This window comes from Schistocerca serialis, chromosome 5 (genome assembly GCF_023864345.2).
Source record: "Schistocerca serialis cubense isolate TAMUIC-IGC-003099 chromosome 5, iqSchSeri2.2, whole genome shotgun sequence".
Classification (NCBI taxonomy): domain Eukaryota; kingdom Metazoa; phylum Arthropoda; class Insecta; order Orthoptera; family Acrididae; genus Schistocerca; species Schistocerca serialis.
Window position 1 is genome coordinate 24,143,094 of NC_064642.1, and position 21,159 is coordinate 24,164,252.

The 21,159-nt window shown below is 36.8% G+C and overlaps 1 protein-coding gene across 3 annotated transcripts in view; it reads right to left on the reverse strand.

The window, feature by feature from the left end:
* Window positions 1-21,159, reverse strand: part of LOC126480817 (fibroblast growth factor receptor 3-like) — a 421,486-nt gene that overhangs the window by 21,396 nt on the left and 378,931 nt on the right. For 2 of the 3 annotated variants that reach the window (XM_050104150.1, XM_050104153.1), the window contains exons 9-15: window positions 20,860-21,041; window positions 16,306-16,432; window positions 13,774-13,961; window positions 11,530-11,653; window positions 10,538-10,741; window positions 9,088-9,276; window positions 5,227-5,417 (exon numbers count right to left, since the gene is read on the reverse strand). In XM_050104150.1, the coding sequence (XP_049960107.1) occupies window positions 5,227-5,417; window positions 9,088-9,276; window positions 10,538-10,741; window positions 11,530-11,653; window positions 13,774-13,961; window positions 16,306-16,432; window positions 20,860-21,041 (1,205 nt within the window). Of the gene's footprint in view, window positions 1-4,723; window positions 4,897-5,226; window positions 5,418-9,087; window positions 9,277-10,537; window positions 10,742-11,529; window positions 11,654-13,773; window positions 13,962-16,305; window positions 16,433-20,859; window positions 21,042-21,159 lie in introns of all 3 variants that reach the window. The other variant, XM_050104152.1, reaches the window with a different exon arrangement.

Genomic DNA, 21,159 nt, shown 5'->3' on the forward strand with positions numbered 1-21,159 from the left:
CTCATGCCACAACTGGAGACTGACAGCGCTGACTTCATCTTTCAACAGGATGGTGCTCCACTGCACTTCCATCATGATGTTCGGCATTTCTTAAACAGGAGATTGGAAAACCGATGGATCGGTTATGGTGGAGATCATGATCAGCAATTCATGTCATGGCCTGCACGCTCTCCCGACTTAACCCCATGTGATTTCTTTCTGTGGGGTTATGTGAAAGATTCAGTGTTTAAACCTCCTCTACCAAGAAATGTGCCAGAACTGCGAGCTTGCATCAACGATGCTTTCGAACTCATTGATGGGGACATGCTGCACCGAGTGTGGGAGGAACTTGATTATCAGCTTGATGTCTGCCGAATCACTAAAGGGGCACTTATCGAACATTTGTGAATGCCTAAAAAAACTTTTTGAGTTTTTGTATGTGTGTGCAAAGCATTGTGAAAATATCTCAAATAATAAAGTTATTGTAGACCTGTGAAATCGCTTCAATCATTTGCAATAACCCTGTATATCTATTTAATTATAATAAAAATGAGAATGCTAAAAGTATCGTAGTGCCCCATCTACAATTTCTAGAAAATCTGTAACTGATGCTTAAAACTGCAAATATAAAAACAAAGCAAAAACTTAGCAGTTAGATAATTTAGGCAAGTGCATCATCATTCTCATTTTTAACATGCTGTTATTATAAATATAATCAACTATAAAGTTATACTTACATGAATCCAAAATAATTGAAAATTACAATGCAAGTCAAATCAACACCAAATATATTTCATTAAGTGCTCCTAATTACATCACATATTCTGCTAGTTTGCTTTGCCAGGTATACAGATTTACAGCTGCTGTAATTGCGTCTTGAGTATCAACCATAAAGTTACACGAAGGAAATGCCTTACATCAGTGATAATATGGGACATTAAGTGTATAAAGATTTTAATGCCAATGGAACTCCAGGAATTAGTAAAACATGGTTGGAACTTAATAATGCTGCCTTCACCAATGTTTCACACATGAAGTATTCTGTTAATACCATTCTTTGACAAATCAATGCTACATGAAAGAAAGCTTTATAGTTGACCCACTACACTGTCTGTTAAACGTTGAGCAGAAGACAACACCTACACCATAACACTTTAAAAATTAAGAGACTCACATTAAGATATCAGTATAAAGTACCAATTACTGTTGCAAAGTCAAAATATATGAATGAAAAACACCAAGGCCAGTTACCCAAATACCTTCACCTATTTGTTACAAAGGCAGGATATAAAGACCTACTTAGACTGTTTGTCAAAACTGAATTCTGTTATTCACTCACATGTAAAACATAATAAATAACTGAGAAAAACATGTGAGGTGTAATAATTAAACAATGGAAAGCTCAGTATGAAATAACAATAGTATGGATAGGATAGATTTCTACTCATAACATAGAGGAGGTGCTGAGCCGCAGAAGGCACAATGAGAAAGACTGCTAAAATAATTAAGCTTTTGGACAAAGTCTAGGTGCAGTGTTGAGAGGCTGTACTGAGGGGCAGGAGGAGAGGGGGAGGGAAGCAGAGATGGGGGAAAGACTAGTATATACATTGGTGGGGTAGTAGGCATTTGTAGTGCTGGAGTGGGAGCAAGGAAGGGGGAGAGCCGGGACTAGCAAAGGTTGAGGCCAGGGGGTTACAGGAGCAAAGAATGTATTGTAGAGAGAGTGTAATAATTGTGTAGAAATGAGAAATGAAATGTTTTGAATGTCACATTACAGGGAAATGTAGAATTCCGGTCCTTGCTATATTAGCAGACTGTAGACATAGCATATTTGGAAGAAAGGCATGTTGTTTAAACCTACCGGTAACAAATCTAACAGCCTGCATCTGAACTGCTATGATGTTTTCTGTTAGTTGGACCGGGCAAGGATCCCAAACACTCAAACAGCACTCAAAAGTGGATCGCACTAGTGTCCTATATGCAGACCCCTTTACAGATGAACCACACATTCCCAAAATTCTCCCGACAAACCGAAGTTGACCATTTGCCTTCCATGCTACAGTCCACACATGCTCATTCTATCTCATATTGCTTTGCAATGTTACACTTAGATAAGCATCATGATTGTGTTAAGTTGAACACTACTAATGCTGTACTGAAACAGTATGGTTTTTTTTCTCTTCTCATCTGCATTAATTAACACATTTCTACATTTATAGGTAGCTGCCATTCATCGCATCAACTTTAAACTTTATGTAAGTCATCATGTATCCTCCTACAGTCACTAAATGACTAACACCTTCCCATACACCACAGCTTCATTAGCAAACAGCTGCAGACAGTGGCTTACCCTGTCTGCCACATCATTTATGTATATAGAAAATGGCAGTGGTCATATCACATTTCCCTGGGGCACTCCTGACGATACCCTTGTCTCTGATGAACACTTCCCATCAAGAACAACATACTGGGTTCTGTTCCTTAAGAAGTCTTTGAGCCACTCACGTACATGGGAAACTATGCCGTATGCTCGTACCTTTGTTAACAGTTTACAGAAATCTAGGAGAGTGGAATCTGCTTATTGCCCTTCATTCGTGGTTTGAAACAGCTCATGTTGTTTAAAGATATCAAGATGAATCCAGGAAAAATGACATCTTAACAAAAAACAATTAAATTTTGACAAATAATGAGAATAAGAGAAAGCAAAATGTACATATAGATAGTCAGGGCATTACAGGATGGCATCAAGAAATGATGTAGTCCCCAGAAAAGATTGAAAGCCAACACTGACAATGTCAAAGATGAAGCTGACAGAAAAGAAGAAGAACTGGTAAGTACAGCCATAATGTGGAAAACATGGAGAGGCATGGACCAAGCATTTGGTCAATTAGATCATAACAACAAATGAAGAAGAGACAATGGTACTGTGATTCAATTTGTTGCAACATGGCAGAGAAACTGTAAAATGTGGCTTTCAATTTTCATGTACAGCTCCTTAATCTGCAATGATCACCAGTTCAGATTTATGAGTAACATTCTGGGTAACAACTAATACATTAACAGGATGCTACCAAGATATAAGCAAAAAAATTATGTACATCTGTGGACGTGCAAGGCTGGAAATCTTTGCCTCTTACTTGCTACAACCATTTATACTTCCCTACAATTTTAATTATTTATTGAAAATAGTTGTTATTTCATGATACATTTGTAAATCAAGAGAGTGCTATAATTTAGATAGAATGTAAAAGGTGTACAACTTTGCTTCTTCCATTTTCCCCCAACATTTGAGGCTTTAATGAAACAAATTGGTTACACATGTATCATTCAAAGTATTTTCCATCACTGGCCTCTACTTTCTGCCATCTTTGGGCAGTATATGAATCCCACGTCGAAAAAATTGTTCATCTTTTGAAGTGATCCATGAATTGATCCAATTTGTGACTTCTTCATGAGATCGGAAGTGTTGGTCAGCCAGGCAATGCACCACTGATTTAAACAGGTGATAGTCAGAGGGAGCAATGTCTGGAGAATATGGCGGGTAGGATAGGACTTCCCTTTTTAACGTTTCCAAGTACGTTTTGACCCCTTTTGCAACGTGGGGTCGAGCGTTGTCATGCTGCAAAATCAATTTATCGTGCCTCTCACTGTATTGCAGCCATTTGTCTTTTAATGCTCTACTCAAACACATTAATTGCATTCAGTCATGAGCACCTGTGATTGTTTCATTTTGTTTTAACACCTCACAGTACACAACGCTGAGCTGGTCCCACCAAATGCAGAGCATGATCTTGGAGCCCTGAATATTCGATTTGGCCGTCAATGTGGAAGCATGGCCAGGTTATCCCCATGATTTTTTATGTTTGGGGTTATTGTAATGAACCCATTTTTCATCCCCAGCCACAATGAGATGCAGAAATCCCGTTCGTTTTTGCCTCTGAAGGAACTGTTCACAAACACACAAATGCCAATAAACGTCTCTTGATTTCAGCTCACACGGGCCCCAATTTCCTTCTTTCGGAATCATGCCCATAGCCTTGAGACATTTTGAAATGGCTTGCTGTGTCACTCCTACTAATCATGCCAATTCTTCTTGAGTTTGACACGAGTCTTCACTCAGCATTGTCCCCAATTCTGCATCTTCAAAAACATTCTCACTTCCACCACTACGCCGGTCTAAGATGTTAAAATCACGATTCTTGAAGTGTTGAAACCACTCACGACACATTCTTTCACTAATAGCATCCTTAGCACACGTACTTGAGAGCAGTCGATGAGACTCAGCTGCTGTTTTCTTCATATTGAAACAAAACTGTAACACCTCCTGCAAACGATGAGAATTAGGCTCATAAACTGACATTTTCAATCAAGAACAACTTTATGATGCAGACACAAATTGACTCATGTTTGAATGAGGTTATGTTGACTGAGGTCTGAGCTAACTGCCTGATGTCTGCAAGTGGAAGCAAAGTTGTACACCTTGTAACAATAAATTAGTTACAGTTTTAGTACATTTCTGGTAACAATACAAAAATATCTAAGTACAGATAGTTTTACAGCATAGATTTAGTGACTAAGAAGCAGTATCCATGCTCTTGCAAATAAAACTAAAACAAAATTCAACTCACTTCTTATTGACATATTACGTACAAATTACAAGATGTTATTAAAAGAAAGTTAGTAACTTGTCATGCTCATGCATCAGATAGCCCACAGCATCCAGAGAATAAACACTTAAGTATACCTTCACCGTGTTACTAGACTCTGTTTCATTAAAGTCCATGTAATAGCCCTTATACCAGGCAACATGAGGATGAAGATCAGACAGGACTTTGCAGTTAAATGAAGCTGTGGCACCCAAAACCAAGGTGGAGTTCTCAGGAGCTTCTGTGAATATTGGCCTGTGATGCACTCGCTCTAGAAAAATAGAGTGTTTTAAATTATCAGCTGAAAATGTGTACAAAACCATAAAAGAACTGACATAAAAATCCATAAAAGTGCTCGAATAAATCCATAAAAGTGCTCGAATCAAGTTTTTGTTGTTAAGGCACAATGAAAGAAAATGGAAAGTGAAACTATGCTTCATAATTTTTGTAAACTGTATTCAGCACTGTTATAGATTTTTCATCATGTTGCTTTTAAAAATGGATAAAAATTTGACATCTGCCTGCCACCACACCCAACCACCAGGTTCCTGAAAAAGAAAGCAAGACTTCCTCAATTTAAAAAATCACATCCAATTCTTACCTGAGGAAGAAGTGTTGCATTGGGAATATCATCTGCATCATCAATATCACCACTTGGACAAGATTCAACACGTAGCCACTGGATATGTGGTTCAAGATCTGAGACTGTAGTACATGTTAACTCAGCAGTAGTGTTCACAACAGCTGTCTTATTTTCGGCGCTGTGTATATAAGGTCTGTGTGGATACCGTTCTGACAAAGGAATTATCATGCAGTAGATCATATTCAGAATATCTATTTTTATTATATTTTAAACTTACACTTGATGAAAATGTATGCAAATCCAAAATACATTCACTCTGTAACTAAAATATGCTCTCAGGTGTAAATACACACCTTCTTCTAACTTGTTCAATATCATGTGTGTTGGTAGTGTGATATAAAAGGGGACATTTGCCACACTGTAATCTCCAAATAATAGAAAATTTAAAATTCTTTCATTTTTAAGCAGTATCTTTCTACTGTTCCAAGTATTTTTCCCTCCCTCACGGATATTTGTGTTAGCAAGGAAAGGAAATGTTGACAGGGGGTCACTACTTTGGATTCATTGTCTCATTGTCAATTGACAAGATAAATATTTTAGAAATACTATGCTAAACTTTACTTCAGACTCTTAAAGTAACATTTGGATAAAAATGTCTGCAAGTTCACACCTTTTCAGTAGATGATCATATGTGAAAGCAGCTAATGTAATCTTATCATCAGGGTAAATATAGGTGACACACCTGTGATGGTGAAATGCATGGGATAGGTTATCAGGGTGGTCAACACGGGATTTAAACCAAATTTCACATTGTTGTACATTCAACATGCAACTGCTACAGCTGTTCTTCATTTCTCTTAATTTTATATCTGGACACAGCACCACAAAGAGTCCCACTGAAGGGTTTGTTCAAAGGGCTATCACAATAACACAGAGTCCGAGTTCATTCAATTGCAATGAGACTTAAAAATTAAGAAAAAGAACTTGAAATTTGCTGAATATCAAAAGCAAGGTGAAAAATATACTATACAAAAATGAAGCAGTTTGCACAGATGTTGTTGTTTTAAACTGTCTTAAATTATTTCAACAAACTTATTAACCTATTCAGGTATATGCAGTAAGCAACAAAAATAAAAAATTGTGGTGCTACTAAATAATGCTTTTAAAAAAGACAGAAAATAAGGGTTTTTAAACGTCAGATTACAATTCAAAACAATATTTTCATTTTAACAGTGAACAGTTGCTGTAAGGGATGTTGTGTGCCTATCATGCAGGATGTGTGCCATTCATTGATCTCTCTGTGAAATAGTGGCTTGGATGGAAAATAATATGCACAGGCATTACGTATATTCTGCAGGTAAATGTAAAGAGAACAGTTACTACAAAAAATGAGCACATGGCTGCTAGCAGATCAATGTAACGCATTGAGATTCATATATTGAAGTATTCAATACCATACCAAATAGATCACTTGAGCCTCATTTTGTTACATTTGTAAGTACCCTGCCTCATGTTTTTATTTATTTGTGTTAAATGCTGTTCATTATGTTACCTTTGAATATAATACAATGATGTTACACAATACAATACAATGTGTACAATACAATGATGTTATTAGTCAATTGTGCAACAGATCTATTTGCCTACTATGTAAGCACCATACTATCTATTTATATGAACATTTGTACAAAAACAAACAAACTACATGAAACTATCCAATATTGTTTTATGCCATACATGTTAGCAAATAAATTTAAAAAACTAGTTATCTTTTTATTAAGATCTGATCTTTGAGAAACCATGATTAGTAAAACCTTTGTAGTCTACTTGAAATAAATAATCTTAACATTTGAAAATAAGTCAAAATTTTATTATTACAATATCAAGACAGCAATAGAGTGTCTGAGAGTGTTTGAATTCTGTGTAAATTCAGCCCAAATTATTTTCATTAAATCATAATCAAAATGAAAAGTCATATGCATGAAAGTTTTTTTAAAATCATATTTATGCCCCACAAAGCAAAAATCTAGAAATATGGGGTGTGAAGAGATCATAACCCCAATTGGCAACATGGTAATGAAAATGCAAGATCAGTATTATTCTTGTAGTAACATAAAACTTCCATTTGTATCAAATTTGGGGTACACTTTGTTTTCGTTGTTTTAAAAAGGCCACGCACAAAATAATAAACTATCATTTTTCCATGGCACTGGGAGTTTGTAACATGTAATGTTACACAGAGATAGTAGATAGCAGTGCCCATAGCCATACTTTTTGCATAGATGTGAAGTGTGAAGTTGAAAATTGCTCTTCCTGTATCTACATCTAGATTAATGTCCCTCATTCTAATATGCAACAAGTCACACAGGGTGCTTCATATTTGCTTGTGCCTCACATTGGCTTGTATTCAAATTCTATTTATGGAAATTGCAAGGACAGAAATATGTGACATACTGCACCTAATATTATCACTGTGGTCCCTTCACAGTATAAAGGAACGGATTAGGCTTTAATGTCCTGTGGACTTTAGGGTTATTAGAGAGAGTTCACAGCATGCAAGAATGGGCCAGTAATATGTTTTTAGGATATTTGCAAAGAACACATGAACACTTTCTAGCAGGCCTTTGCATGCTACATAGTGCCTACCCCGTACAGTTTCTCATTCTAGTTAATTGAGCATACCAATAAAACATTTGTACAAGATGTGTATATTTTTCACAAATCATGAAATGTTACTTTGTCCTTTTTAAATTTGTTCGTTGAACTTTTTCAAATTTATCTACTCAGTCTGACCCGATGTCACTCCCGGACAGTGAACGTTATTCACGTAGTAGTAGTGCTCATGTTTCTTTCACTATTTGCTACATCAGGGCTAAAATTGCAATGAGTCTTGCCATTTGCCATAACCCAATGTCTCTAACTTGCCTTTCCCATTTGCTACATCTACAAACTGCAAACCAATGCGAAACGCATGGCAGAGGTCACATCTCATTGTACCAGTTATTAGCGCTAATGAAAAATTTAAATGACATCATTGACTTAAGTGATTAATTATTGTACTGAAACAATATATTTTACCTACTTTTATTACTTCTCATTTACCTGTTACTAAAGAGAGCTACTGTAGCTGCACCTAATGTGAATCTTCCACAAATTCTCCTGATGATTGTGAGTAGTTCTAAAGGAAGATCAATACCCTATGAACAGTAGCACCATCCAAGAATAATAACTGGACAGCTACTGGAATTGCTTTAAATAAATATTATATTTGTACCTAGTGAATCATATTAGTGGTTATTTTGTATAGTTTATAAATTGGTAAAAGAAACATGTATTATGTGCCTCTTTTGTTGCCATTTTGTAGATGAGGTGAAAAAATATAAATTTAAGTAATAAAAATCCTATATTAACTAGGAATGTCACAGGGCAGTCTTTCAACACTTGACTGTCCATTTTTAATATTTATGTGAAAGTATTATATCTCTACTTTACATCAGCTTGCTTTTGTGGTTTGCATGTCATAACAGTCCCTCTTTCCATTTTAATTGAATAACTAATTTCCTAACTATGTCAATCAATCATTCATTGCGTGGCTCATATTAATTGAAAAACACATCAGGGTGACTTCTTTGGCATGTACCCAATAATCAACATTAGTGACAAGGTAAAACTGTTTTTCAAAAAGTGCCAATAATTGCACTGTATGTTGACACCTCATAGACTGCAGGATGTGTATAATTCATGGTGAACTGCCTGCAAGATGCAGAGATTTAAGTTCAAGTCCCAATTTACAGTTTTAAGTTGTCATATATGCTGATCAATATATAAGTGCAATAAATGTTTAAAAAAACTTTTTAGATAAGGAAACTGTCTACATACCAATAACATCCACTTTAAATGTGTGGTTGATACACTCCAGTTCATTGCAGACAACACAACTGTAATTGCCAGAATCAAAAGTTGTCAGATCTTCTAAATTCATTGACCATCGCCTATATGATATAACACCTAAATGGCGTTCTGGGATCACACCATTTTTGTACCAAGTAATATTTGGACTTGGATTTCCTGTACAAAAACAGACATTGGTAATACTTTTGTAAATGTCATTAAATGTAACAAAATGACAATGTTGTCAATAAAACTCAATGTTCAGATAATTTGCAAGAAGAAAGTTAAAAATATTATTTAAGTTTCTTGGGGCTGCAATAGTTAAAGATATAGTGGAAACAATATAAGGAAAAGTATAGATTACTATTCACTGTGAAAATGTCATGTTGAGTTTCAGACAAGCACAATGAAAAGACTTTTATGACTTAGCTTTTGGCCAAATCCTTCTTCAGAGAAGAATACACATACATTCATTCGCACAAGCAAGCACACCTCATGCACACGTGACCACCATCTCTGGCAGCTTAGACCAGAATGCCTTGAATGAATAAATGTGTTTTCTTTTCAGAAGTAAGGTTTGGCTGAAAGCTAAATAGTAACTCTTTTTCATTGTGCCTGTCTGCAGCTCAACATACCATCTCTGCACTGAGTGGCAGTCTTCATTTCCTTATATTGCCAAAGGTATGGTGGGGTATTTAAAAAAAATTCTGGGGCTGTACTTCTTGAAATTAGTATACTAATCATGATGATACTCCCCAGTTACTTTTTCTAACAAATGGTATCAGATTTCTAGCAAATTGAAAAACCTCAGGTATCTAAAAACAAGGTACAGGAGTACCTTATTAGCCAAACTTTCTGTAATTTATGAGGATATTTGGACTAAGGAGTGTAAATTCCATTTGAATTAAACATGATTCGTCTTTGCCAGTACACAGACAGAGTGTTGATAATGCTTTAGTATCAGATAAAAGCAGCAGCTGCATAATGTGAGGGGAGGTACAGTGGGCCTTTTTTAATTGCTACTTTTCTCCTAATACGTACATATGTAAAATACCTTAGAAATAGTTCTCATAGTAACCAATGTGAGGAGATCAGCAATAGCCAAATTTTGTTGTTAGTATGCTTTACAGAAGTGGCTTAGAGTGTCTGCTCATGCCTGTTAATATGTAACACTAATCATTCAACAACTTCTCTTTCATAATAGGATTTACAGAACAGGATGTGTGAATGAATGAAAAAATTGAGGATGTTAAATCATTTTGGGATATCATATATGCAACTTCCCCAAGAAAGCTTGCAAAGCAATTGTGTTTGATATACAAACAGAGCAAGGGAAAATGTGCACAGAATAGTAATATAGATATCATTCCATTTGTAATATTTTATTTTACTTGTGAATTCTACAGTATATATTAATAAATACATAAATCTAGCTCACCATCAGCTTGACATTTGAGACGCAAAGTGTTTCCAGCAGGCTTCATGATTACAGGATGCATAGTGTTAGGTTTTACAAAAGTTGGTGGTTTTAAATCCCCTGTAGCATTTACAGAACCTGGCTTAGACAGAAGATCAGTCTCTCTGTCAGGCCCATCAACATCATGAGAATCATCTGCTTCTGCAGCTCCCAGTTGAGATAAAGCTGGAAGTAAAATTCTTTTGATTTTATTTTGATTTTAGATGTCCAGGACTTGTGTATAAAAATCAATGGTAAAGTTCTTAACTAGTGTGATTCAGCTCTTAAAACATGCTTGAACTATTCTTTGGCATTTAAGCAGGAATTTTTGTCCAGATGGTGTTATATCACAACAAGTTGAATTTTTACCATCCTCAAGTGGGGCAGACCACTGATTATCTCTTACTGCACAGCATTTGTATTCAAATATTGCACCATATAGATGATATCACCAGAACATTTCAAAATCACCACACATAGGGAAAATGTAAAATCACAGACATCTATTGAAACTATTAACATTTACTGAATCATAATAAATGACATAAATTTTTGACATAAACTGTATATTTAGTTCTCATATACATAGTTTATTATCATAGTGAAATTATTCATTATTTATTTATGAATGCTGTCAAATATTTCCTGTTCATTTGTATATAAAAAAATCATGAAATATTTTGCTCCAGGAGAGAGAGAAAGTGGAGAATCATGAGTACTGAAACTAAGTTGTCTTCAAAATAATACTAGAAACATCTTCTAAAAGTATCAAACACACACACACACACACACACACACACACACACACACACACACACACCTCAGCATCTATGCTATATGATGAGGGGCAACTTTCCTCTTCTAAAAGTATGAGTCACAAATCCCTGCTATCTTGTAAACTTAATTAAGTTATGAATTTTAATGTTGTCTAAAATACAGTACTTCTTTAATTTTGATTGTACTTTTCACATTACCTGGGTTGACTTGAAGCCATGTGGTACCAGAGAAAGTGCACTGTCTGTTGCATACCAAACACGTGTACCATCCAGCATGATCCAAGCTTATACGCTGGAGCAACAACTGGCCACTTTTATCAGACTGCAACAAAATATTTTGAAACATCTAAATATTCATTAAATGTGAGAGATCAAGAGCCCATTCAAAAAAGGTAGCTCTGCTCATTTCTGAAGTTCATCATGTAAGTAAATATATGAAGAGATGATGTAACACTTCTTACTACACTGGTAATGGCTGAGTGGTATAGATCAAATTACATTTTAATACACATTATGAAATATGAATGTTGCTTTGGAAGAATTACAGAAAGCACACAATGTCATGAAAGTTAGCAGCAGACGGTTTTAAAACAACAGGTTGAAATTATCAAATGACTGAATTAATTGCCTTGAGATCATATCTCAACAGTATGGCAGTTTTACCACAAACATCAATGACAAAGAGACAAGACAGGAAAAAGTAAGGCAGAAGAGTACACTCACATGATGTCATAAGATCATTGTACATCTAATTGCAGGAACTTTGAATTTGAGTTTTGTGTCAATGTAAATAGTAAGAGAATAAAAAATTATGCAGAAAACAGAAAATCAAATCACAATGGCAGCCATCATAAAATGAAAACAGATTTTTGAAAATACAAGGTCTGTTTTGAAAATACCCAAACATTTTGAATTATGTGCTAATGGAGATATTTAGTGGTATGCAGTTTGCAGCAGTGCCTTGTGCATTACCTTCTACCTAACCACATGTTTTTGGAGTGTGAATATCTCATTTAGTTTTCATGATATTTTTATTTGAGTGTAACATGTTTAAACATGTTTGTGGTGATTTTTGAAATGGGCGGTTTTCTGGAGCAATGATGATATGTAAAATTATGCGCGAAAATAGGCAAAACTTTGCAGAAACGTATCAACTTCTGAACAAGCTTATGGAGATGATGCTGTGGGTTGTGTGCAATATTACAAATGGTTTTCATGAATTAAAAGCAGTTATCAGTGAACTGAAGATGATTCTCAACCAAGGAGGTGTTGTTGACATACCTTGATGGGGACATCTGAAAATGTGTGCCCTGACTGGGACTCGAATCTTGGATCTCCTGCTTAGAGGCTTACATGGCAGATGTTCCATCCATCTGAGCCACCGAGGACACAGATGCAAGTGCGCCCAGGTTTCCCGAACTCTTACGGGAATCGTCAACTTAAGTGGGCATGAGTAACGAGTGGATGGGCGAAGTATCTATTAGGAACATTACATATGTAGATTGTGGACAGTTGGGAATGTGGGTCTCACGAGAAGCATGCAAGGGATAAGTCCCTGCAGTCACACTATTCATCTGTGTCCTCGGTGGCTCAGATGGATAGAGCGTCTGCCATGTAAGCAGGAGATCCCAGGTTTGAGTCCCAGTCGGGGCACACATTTTCAGCTGCCCAACAAGGTATGTCAACAACACCTGTCGGCAGCTGAGGGTTTCAATTAATTATCATTTATTCTAGAGAAGCTACACGGTCATCAATGGTATCTGTTCTTGTGAGCATAGTTACTATCTTCATATCATGTCATGGAATTTTGATGCAAGAATTGAACATTGCAGCAATATTTGTTCCTCGTTTGATGACAGGACAACAGAAAAAAAATGGAGTGGATGGTTGTCGGAAACTCCTTGAACAAGACAATGAAGAAACATTTATCCAAAGGATCATGATGGGAGACAAAAGCTCAGTTTACAGCTACATTAAGACAGAAGTTCAGTCATCGGGTTCAATCCCATGTCATAGCAATGCTCACTGCTTTTTTGACTTTAATGGAATTGTGCATTTTGAATTATTTCCTTAAAGTGAAAAAGTGAACAATGTGTATTATCAAAGCAAATTCATCTCAGACCTTAAAGACCATCTCAAATGAAGCTATCGAGAACTGCTTCATGAAATGGGGGGCGGGGTGCTTTTAGGGTGACAAGGGCTATTGATCTATAAAATTAATAATGAAGTTTAGGAAAGTAAAGTTCGGTTATTTTCTGAATGTACCTCGTACATGCACAAGCATCATTATGACAAACTTCATTCATATCTGTGTGGTTTCAATAGCCAAGGCAAATTACTATGATTAATTGTAACTTACTATGTAGAAATCGTGTACTTGACAGCATTTATACTGATGAGCATTTTTGAGAAGCCTTGGATCAAAATAAGTTATTTACTTACTGAAACAATGTACTGAGAAGGTATATTATTTAAATCTTTGAAAGGCAGTCTTCTGGTATTGTGCTTTATCCAGCGAACATGAACGTCAGGTCCAGGTGGGACATCACAGGTGAGTGTCGGAGAACTCCCAACGACAGCAACCTTCTTTCTTTCTACCTGAGCTGTCTTACCAGCATAGGTAAAATGTTCTGAAAATAAAATGTAAGGAACAAATCAGTATACTAAGAATAAATGTATGTAAAAGAGTTGTAGACTTTTGGGAACAGAAAGGATACGATTATCGCATCAACAGGAAGATTTGATCAAAAAAACTGTGCCTTTCCTTGTCCTCACAACAGGTGGGTCTCTCTAATGCTAGAGTATGAGTGACCCTTTCTCTTTAACCTTGCCCAGGCTGTCCATCTCTCCTCCCCTAGGAAGAAACTAGTAGTTCTGTATCAACTATTCTGATATTTTGCCTTATGTAGGTAATTTCTTGCCAGCAGTTCTATCTCAAAGGAAATGATAATTAGCACAGGCTTCCTGATTTATCTCATTTCTCTACAATTTAATCGTACATCAAAAGCAAAATTATTGGGTGAGCAAGAAGTAACATTGTTTGACTTCAGTACAGACAAATGTATGAAAACGAGAACATGAAATTTTAAATTTTGCATCAAAAGATGTTTCTTGGATAATAAAGAAGAAAACAAAATAACAAATGAATCGGATGACTGTAAAACAATGATAAGTTACTCATAAATCAAAATCAAGAGAGTACATATTACAGGAAGGAAGTAGAATATATGAAATGATGCAGCACAGATGAAATATGAATGTCAGAAAAGGAGGAAAAGAACAAAAGCTGACTTAGTGGAAAAAAGTAAATAATGGCAGATTAGAATAGAAGAGGTGAGAGTCATCTGATGAGAGGAAGTGAGAAAGGAATAGTAAACAATGTGAAAAATACAAAAAAAATTCTTCCTCCTTGAGATTAAAAATACAAAATCTTGCTTGTGCCTACCCTCCATATTCTTCTCACTTGAAGGAGGAATTTACTACTCCATGGCTCAAGATTTAATGTTCATCTTGTGTGTGTGTACTTCAACTATGGTACACTATGAGAATTATGCAGTGTGATTAAAATTTGTCCTTGTCAAACAAATTAGACTCTTAAGACAAGGGAAATTACAACTGTGAGGCTGGAATTATCTGAATGGGACAGAAATTGGTAGGTATGATGTACAAGTGCAGAAAAACACATGATTACAATTTCAGAAAAATTGGATGTTATATTCAAGACAAAAAGCTTAACAAATTGATCAGGTCAATAACATGATGATCCATTTCCACCTGTTAGGGAAGCAGTTATTCAGCTTGTCACTGATTGATAGAATAGTTGGATATCCAATTAGCTCATTACATGGTCAAAACATCAAGATGGTTGGAGGGCCCTGTCAATAATGCTCCAAACATTCTCAGTTGAGGAGAGATATGGTGATCTTTCTGGCCAAGGTACACTTTGGCAAGCACAAAGGTGAGCAGTAGAAATTATCTTGCTACATGTGAGCCTGGGACAGCTTGCCACGAAGGGCAACAAAACAAGGTGTAGAATGTTTTTGACATACCACTGTGCTTAAAGGGTGCTGCAGATAACAACCAAAGGGGTCCTGCTGTGAAAAGAAATGGCACCCCAGACGGTCACTCCTGGTTGTCAGAGCGTACGGTGGGCGACAGTCAGGTTGGTATTCTACTACCATTCGGGGCATCTCCAGGGATGTCTTTGACCTATAAACTACTTGACTGGAACAGAATTGTCTTCAGTGGTGAGTCCCACATTGAGTTGAGCCCTGTGACCAATGGAAATGTGTCTTGAGATGCGCCGGACAGTAGTGGGGTACCAGCCTCACTGTCACCCACCATGCAGCCCAACAACAGGACTTGTTCAGTTGTCATTTGCAGCACCCTTACAACACAGGATAGGTGTCAAAGATATTCTACACCCTGTTTAGTTGCTCTTCATAGAAAGCCATTTTGGGCTTACATTTCTGCAAGATAATGCCCACCCGCACATGGCGAGAATTTCTACTGTCGCTTGCCAAATCCTAGCTTGACCAGTAATCTCACTGGATCACTCCACAATTGAGAATATTTGGAGTATTATGAGCAGGGCCCTACAGCCAGCTTAGGATTTTGACAATCTAACATACCATTTGGACAGGATTTGACATCATATCCCTTAGGAGGACATCCAATAACTCTGTCAATCAATGCCAAGCTGAATAACTGCTTGCACAAGAGCTACGAATGGACCAATGTGTTAGTGATTTTCTCCATTTGTGAAACTCTTCTTCTTGAATAAATCATCTATTTTTTCTGAAATTGTAAACATTTGTCTGTTTGTGCATGTACATCACATCTACTGATTTCCGTGCCATTTGGATAATTCCTTCATGGCACATCACTTTTTTTGTCTTGGAGTTCATTTTCATATTTATTAGTTTGGTTATACTGTGTTAGTTAATTTGCCAAAATAATCTACAGACTGCTTACCGTCAATCACTTGTAGGTAGACACAGGTAAAAATGCTTCCAGTTTTGATGGTTGTGATGCACTCATACCAGCCCTCACTGTTGTGTGTTATGTTTGGAATAATCAGCAGATGTTGGCTGCCCCTAGGCTAAAAACCATTGATACATTAACAACTTCACTACTTTGTCTTATGTTTTAATTCTCTATCTTAATACAGGAACTGTCTATTTCAAAAATGCAAATAAAAAGAACATTTTCTAATAAAAGTATTCCTTGAGCATTTGTGTTTTAAACTCATAAAGAAATGTTGCACTATGGCAGATTTAAACTACTCTATATGCTTATATTGCACAGTCCTATACGCCACAATACACACATTAAATGTTTTACAAAAGGAAGCTTGATAAAACATTGCCTATTAACCTGGGAAGCAGTGTAAACACATGTAAAGGTAAACAAATATTATCTTTTTTAATAACCATCTTAGTATTGTGATGCTCTTGGCTTGGGATTCTTTGTGCCTCACCTACGTAACTTCAGAGATCAAAACTCTAAGCATTTCTCCTCTACACCATTTGGATAATGGAGCATAACTCCAAAATATTCAGACTCATTTATACTTGCTTTGTAAATAAAACCTCCTTCTCTGCTTGCTGCAGATGATGGACACACAAACAAGCTTGTGAGACACATTTATATTTATGCTTTAGAGTTTCTCCTTCATGTAGATTGGTAAAGGATATTATCATCTCTCATTATTGGATTAACATTTCAGTGTGGAATATTTTTCTATGAATAGATTTATCCTTTCTGTATATCAGATGCCTGGGAACTGCTTATTGAAAAGTCCAGTCCAATTAAGGAACACAGATATTATAATTCATCACACAGTCATGTTAGCTTAGTACTGATGTGTTCCACTCAGAATTTCAGCGTCTCTTTTCAACTTTTTTAAATTTTTTATAATAACTGTCTTATTTTAACTGAAGAGCACTAACTCTGGTTTGACATAAGATATATGCTCTGTATGCACAACTGGAAATCACTTTTACAGATTGCCAATGAATGGTACTTACAGGTCGCTTTGTCCTTTGAAGCACAAAGAAAAAAGAAAAACTCTTATTCATGTTACTTATACATTTTGTTATTGATTATATATGAGAAATTATAAGTTTGAAAGTGTCTCATTGTTCTTTACTACAGTTTAACAAAAGAATAAAAAGAAATGATTACATATGATTTTAAACTCAACTGTTCACTTCACAGTGAAAAAGGAAAATTTAAAAACAATTAGACCAAAGTTACCAGCAAACATTGTTAATTTTCTCTTAAAAACTAATAATAATTTCCAGCAACAATATAAAGAAAATCTGTGCTATAACATATTTATCTCAAGAAGAGTATTATCTCAACAAAAACATTTTTTTGAAAATATAATGTAATTGGGTAGACAAAAAAATCTATTCACACAGCAGCAGCAGAAAACACATTGTAATTAACTAAATGTGCAAGCTTCTGGAGACAGTGGCAACTTCTTCTGGCAGAAGGGCTGAAAGGCATATATGTGCACTGATCCCCATATTCTGTCTCTTGACACCTGCTTCTTTCTGGGAGTTACCCCCCAAAGGATTGTACGTCCCTGTTTCTGGATGGAATGCTACTCTATACCAGCCTCTTTTACAGTTTCAAATACAGCAATCTCTCTGGCTAATCTGTAACCTGTATCCCCCATCTGCCAATATCCACTACATCAGACTTTTCTCCTACAAAACCCTGCAGTTGTCTGCCTCTTATGTTTCCTTGGATGGTATCATCCACCAAGTCAAGTTCAAACTGCAACAACAGCCAAGAGCTCAACTGAAAAAGCTATCCTGTTTTCACTTAAAGTACCTCAACAGTATTATTTCTCTTCCTGTTCCTCTCCAGCTTCCTAAACAGCCATGCCATCTACTACCACTCCTCCCTTACAAACTGAGTTTGGCTAACCTTCTTCATATATCCAGATTTCACCACTGCCTCCCAGAGCAGTGGTAACTCATGATCACAAGAACCAGCCACAACACTACAGTGTTCTCAACCTTCTACTTAAGGCACTCTCCCCATCTGAATTATCTGTGTTATCCAAGGGTGCTGCTTTGGTGAAGGACCTACTTCCCTTCATATGTAACATCAACTGGAAATATCACTGGGAAACTCAGTTCCAAAACGTTTCCAACAGCAGACTTGACGCTGAACCCTGCCTTAAACAGTTTCAACCATGATCCCAACTTGATCCACCATCATTACCTCATAATCACCATTTGCAAGCCTTTCAAGAATTCCTAACAGCCTGCATTGCTCTACAATCCCATTCAGGTCCCTACAACATGACCCTAAAAACTGATAACTCCATTATTATTCCCCCAACAGACAAGGTATCTACCATTGTAGTTCTTGACAGATGGGAGTATGTAAGTGAAGGTCTGTGCCAACTGTCTGACACCTTGACATACACCTTCTGCCATCAAGATCCCATCCCCGTGATCTATAGAACTTCTTACTCCTCCCAAAACCAGGCACTCTCACTTACTATCTTCTTTCTAAGATCCATGAACTCAGCCACCCTGGCTGTCTCATTGTTGCTGGCATCAAAGCACTAACCGAACATATATCTGCCTTAGTTGATCAAAAACTGCAACCTATAGTAGAAGTACCTATATTAAAGACACTAACTGTTTTCTAAATTGAAATGACAATTAAAACACCTGCAGCCATGCCTTTTTCAGTTAATTTATTTATGCAGCCAGTTTCAGTGTTCCATCACACCATCTTCAGGCTTCTTTACCAACATAAATTGGAAGGAATCCAGTCTTGCGTACAGTCATAATAGAAATCAATGTTTTAATCCAGTCTTGCGTACAGTCATAATAGAAATCAATGTAAAACATATCTATGGACACCAGTTATTTAATATTGGCTCCTGTTGTGACTGCACTTGAATTGGATTCCTCCCAATTTACATCAGTCATGGGGCCTAGAGATGGTGTAATTAACACTGAGACTGGTTTCATAAATAAATTAAATGCAGAAGATGTGGCTGCAGGTGTTTTAATTTTCATGTCATAACGAACAGTCGAAGTACTTGTAACCATCTACTACAAGGATGACCACATAAAGATTTCCTAGATCGTCTGAAATCTATGCCCGACCCTCCTCCACCACAAACCTTGATTGTCACTACTTATGCCACCTCCGTCTATACCAACATACACCATGTTATTTCTGCTGCTGAACATTATCTCAACCAGTGCCCACCAGATTCCAAATCTATGACACCCTTCCTGCTCACCTTAATCATCTTTATGCTTACAGACAACTTATGTTTGAGGAGTAGACTTACAAACAAATCAGGGATGAGTCCATGGGAACTAGGATAGCTCCTGCCTATGCCAACCTTTTCATGGATTGCTTTGGAGGGGCTTTCCTGGGATCCATAAGCCTTCAGTCCCTGGTTTGGTGTAGATACATTGATGACATCTTTGCCATATGCACTCATGGTGAGGTTGACCTGTTAAAGTTCTTGGAATCTCCAACTACACACTCCCAATTAAATTCCCTACCCTCCTATCGCTGTGACTTTCCCTGTTGTAGGCTTGCCCTATGCATCCTACTGCCAGCTCCATAACTGGCAAAATGTATACTATCAAAGGGGGATCACCTGTGAAGCAACACATATTGCATGCTAGCTATTATGCAATCTCTGTTTGGTCTTCTACATTGGTATGACCATCACTGTGGTATCAGTTAGGATGAGTGGACATGGACAGAGCATGTGTACTGACAACACACAATATCCCGTTGCAGAGCATGCCCTACAGCATGATAGTTGTGGCCTCACTGCGTTTTTCACCACACACGCCATCTGGATTCTTCCTTTTGATGCCAGTTTCCCAGAACTCTGCAGGTGGAAACTGGTGTTACAAAATGTCTTTGGTTCTCACCTTCCACTTGGCCTTAATTTATGTTGATTCCTTCAGTCTCTGCATTTTCTCTCAATAACCATTCCTTCCTTTGGTCCCGTTTAGTTTTCTATATCTTTTATTTTCTGGCTGGTCTATTTTTCCCACCCTCATCTCTAGCATGTGTTAGGCACCTAGCTTTATTAACTCTTGCACAATGTTTTGTTAGTAAGCTCTGTCTTGATTTCTACCCTATATTCAACCTTTCAGTTCTCAGGTTTCAAATATTATGGGGTATAGTCCCCAACAATCAGTCTTTCCTTCTCATTCTTCCTGGTAAGTGTCCCCCGATCCAGCATTCTGGGTGACTTTTCCACAATTCTCCTCATTTCATAAAACTCTTCAGTCCTTTTCCTTCATCCCTCTTCCTTCTCCTTCAACCCTTCTGCCAGAGGAAGGAGCTACTGGCTACAAAAGCTTGCACATTTCGTTACCTTTCTTGCACATTTTGTTAACTTTTATATGTTTTCTCCTGCTGCTGCTTGGCGAGAAGATTTTTTATCGTTCCACCTATTATTTTCAAGAAGAGTATTGTTTTTTTCTTGTAATATTGTGTACAACAATTCAAATAGCTTACCTGTGGTGGAAACACTGACTCTGAAGCACTATCAGTATTACTGCTTGGACAACTGGCTACACGTTGCCACAGAATGTGTGCTTGGTTATCCATGACAGGGACGCATTTCAGTTCAGTTGTTGTGTTTACAGCAGCTGTCATGTTCTTGATGTAGTGAGGAAACTGCCTCCCAGAATGTTTGTCTAAAATTTAGTAAGAAAACACTTACAAAATGAGAAACAATCTAGCTATGTTTATAACTGAAATGTCACTTACAATCATAAATGCAGTTAACTTTGGTAAACTTATAAATAGTTCTTC